General features: G+C 40.5%; 1 protein-coding gene across 1 annotated transcript; it reads left to right on the forward strand.

Annotated features, from left to right (window-relative positions):
* Positions 1 to 1613, forward strand: LOC112846239 (zinc finger BED domain-containing protein 4-like). The gene is made up of 3 exons (XM_025905701.1): positions 1 to 382; positions 469 to 586; positions 718 to 1613. The coding sequence occupies exons 1-3, from the start codon at positions 281 to 283 to the stop codon at positions 849 to 851; spliced, it is 354 nt and encodes a 117-aa protein (XP_025761486.1). The 5' UTR covers positions 1 to 280; the 3' UTR covers positions 852 to 1613.
* The last annotated feature ends 1389 nt before the right edge of the window (positions 1614 to 3002 follow it).

A 3002-nucleotide genomic window follows, 5' to 3' on the forward strand; every position in this document is an offset into this window, starting at 1 on the left:
TGATGTGACGTTCTGTATCGAGGCTTCGAAGCGTGTGTCGAGTAATGGAGGGGGCGTTTCCGCGATGCGCGTATCGAGGCTTGCTTCATTTATGGGAGGAGCTGAAAATGATGACGTCCGAAGCCTCGCTGCCCGGCTGTACCACGTGACTGGTTCAGGAAGTGGTTCGAACTTTGCCGCGAGCTATGACAGCGATATAAACCCCTCAGACTTCATTCAAAATGTGGGTGTTTGATGGAGAGTTGCGGTTAGTGAGAGTTTGGAGAAAGTTTGGAGGTTTATGAGAGTGAGGAGAGAAAGTCAGGAGAGAATGGAGCCAGCTAAGAAGAGGAGGATGTCCTCCCCTGTGTGGGAACATTTTGATTTTATTCCTCCCAACAAGGTATGTACATTTCTACAGATGATGTATTTTCATAATACTGATGGTGCAATACAATTTATGTTAAGCTGTCTTTACTTTTGTACAAGGTGAAGTGTTTGCTATGTGCCAGGGAGCTGGGATATAACAACAACACCTCATCCATGCTCAGGCACTACAGAGCCTTGCATGAGAATAAGGGGAACACCGATTGTGGAGCAAGGCCAGGTGAGCCATCAAATGCCATGATAATATAGCATGCCGTAATGTTACTAAATGATATAACAATATTATACAACTCTAATAAGTTACGTGTGTGATATTTATATTTGTGCTTTGTTTTTATTGTCTTTCCTCAGGAGAACAATCTCCAATAGATGAAGACCTGGTTAGCATGGTGATTGAGGACTCCCAGCCATTTAGCATTGTGGAGGACAAAAGATTTAAAAGATCTGTTAAATCAGTAAATCCTAGCTATGTTCTCCCCACTTAAAAGGTCATAAAAGCAGTGAAACTTTAGTTTTTACAGAATAAAATGTGAACAGGCAGGACTGAGCCTCAGTGTGTAGCTGTCCATACCTCAACGTTACAAAAGCACAACCACTGTCCATACCCCAACCACACCTCACCTCACAGTAAATGATCATTTCCATTTTAAGCATTTCCAAATAATCATTTTCCATACTGCCAGTATAAATATACACAGCATACTCCCATCACTACAATATACATGCTTTACACACTCCTTTTGTTGTTGACATTTACAGGCTGTGTGCAAAATGCCACACTCTTCAAATTCATGCCAACAAATATTTTTACGTCCAGTAGATGTCCTACTAGAGCAAATGAAGCTTCAAGACGCTTTGCGCTGGGGTGAACCAATTGGATGAAAAGCTTCAGTGCTTCATGAAGCTTCATCTGCCCATCACCAATAGAAACCTTCCACTTGTGGGTCATTCATGGCAAGCTTTCACCTGCGGTGAGAGTTGAATATTTCAGCAGTGAAGCTTCACCATTTAAAGCCACCACATTTACAGCAACAAAAAAGAGGTAAAAGGTAACAAATAGCAACCACAGACCTCTCTAAAGGCAAATGAGATCTATTAAGAAGAAAGTCAACAAAATCTAAGTCTTCATTTAAATCTGTGCGTTTAATTGTTATTTCACTGGAGTGTAGTTTAGAAACTAAAACAAAATTAAAATGCTCCCCATTGGATAATATCATGGCAGCAAAATAAATGAAGGCATTTTAAAGTTTATTTCAAAAGAGTACAAACATTAATTATCAAGCAACAATAATTTGAATTGAGGAAACGCTCCCTCTCGAGCAACTTCTATGTTCCCAGTAAAGTATTCACATTGACTATGACAGTCCAACAGTGCCATCTAGTGGCTTTACAGGTTAGCAACACAGTAAACATGTGTTACATTTCTGATGTGTCTACAGATGTGACCTGTGGACTAAGATAGAAGTGAAATGTTTGGTGCAAGTTACCCAGGTCAAACCTCTGTGGCATCCATCTTGTCTTGCCGGTAAAGAGGAAGCCCGCCTCAAATGCAGCTCTTTTATAGGATGTGAGCTGGCGAGAGTAGGAGTTTGGTTGGTCAACCATTTGCAGAAATTTAAAGTAATTAGAGAAGTGTTAAATGACTTTTAAATTGTGCATATGTATATGACATGTCTGCTTCCATTTTTGACAAGTGATTTATAATGTTACAATTATTTGTGAAAACTAATCTTCTTTGTTTTTCTTTTCCTATTCTGGAAGGATTGTCATAGGCCAGTTTAAATTGAGAAGGTGTTGTTTGAGAGTGTATAAAGGTGGACTGTGGGATGTGTGAGAAAGATGGATAGGTTGCAATGTTGGAAGTTGCTGTGTGTGTAAAAGATTGGCCAATAAACTAATGTTGTTCTCTGTTCAGTGTGATGTCTGCTGTTTTCCAAACCACACCTCTCTGTGTAACAGTGGTGTCAGAAGTGGGTTTAATTTTGCCTGTGAATTAAAGATGAAAACACACTAAATGAGAGGAGTAGGATGTAGAAAAATCTTTGGGACAAGGAAAAGCCCCCTTGCTGACATGGAAGAAGGAGAAGGTGGAAAACAATTGAGCCAGATGGCTGATGAGGATGATCTTGAACTAGTGGTACGACCAAAGCAAATAACAGTTGGGGTTGTGAGTAAAGAACTTTCTGAACCTGATATCTTTGATGAAATTTGAGAATTAATGTGACGATCCAAAAGAATAGAAACAATACTGTTAATAAAAACATTAAACAGCTGAGTGATAATGTACCAAAGCTGCAACATGATGTATAATCTGAACTTCATCAGCCTTCTGTCCAGAGGGACGTTTCTGCAACAGCTGTTTTCCCAAAGCGAGAGACTGAGTAACTGCCTCAGCTATCAGCTGTGCAGCTACCTCATGGAGTCGCTGAGCACCAAGCTGAGCCTCCTTCTCCAAACTGCTCTGGTACAGAGAGCAGAAATCATTCATGTAGGTGAACCAATAATACCTGACTTCAAGGAAGGTGAGGATCCTGAAAGTTTCTTTGTACGATTAGAAGACATAGCTTAAACCCACCATAGGTGAGATGGGAAAGGACTTAGTGCTGAAGCTGCAGCGGATCCCACATGATGTGGGG

The sequence above is a fragment of the Oreochromis niloticus genome, linkage group LG3 (assembly GCF_001858045.2).
Source record: "Oreochromis niloticus isolate F11D_XX linkage group LG3, O_niloticus_UMD_NMBU, whole genome shotgun sequence".
Lineage (NCBI taxonomy): Eukaryota > Metazoa > Chordata > Actinopteri > Cichliformes > Cichlidae > Oreochromis > Oreochromis niloticus.

Excerpts from the sequence above, each read along its gene's own strand:
- LOC112846239 (XM_025905701.1), top strand. The coding sequence starts at position 281 with ATGAGAGTGAGGAGAGAAAGTCAGGAGAGAATGGAGCCAGCTAAGAAG. Across the intron at positions 383-468 it reads ATTTTATTCCTCCCAACAAG|GTGAAGTGTTTGCTATGTGC; the intron begins GTATGTACATTT and ends CTTTTGTACAAG. Across the intron at positions 587-717 it reads CGATTGTGGAGCAAGGCCAG|GAGAACAATCTCCAATAGAT; the intron begins GTGAGCCATCAA and ends GTCTTTCCTCAG.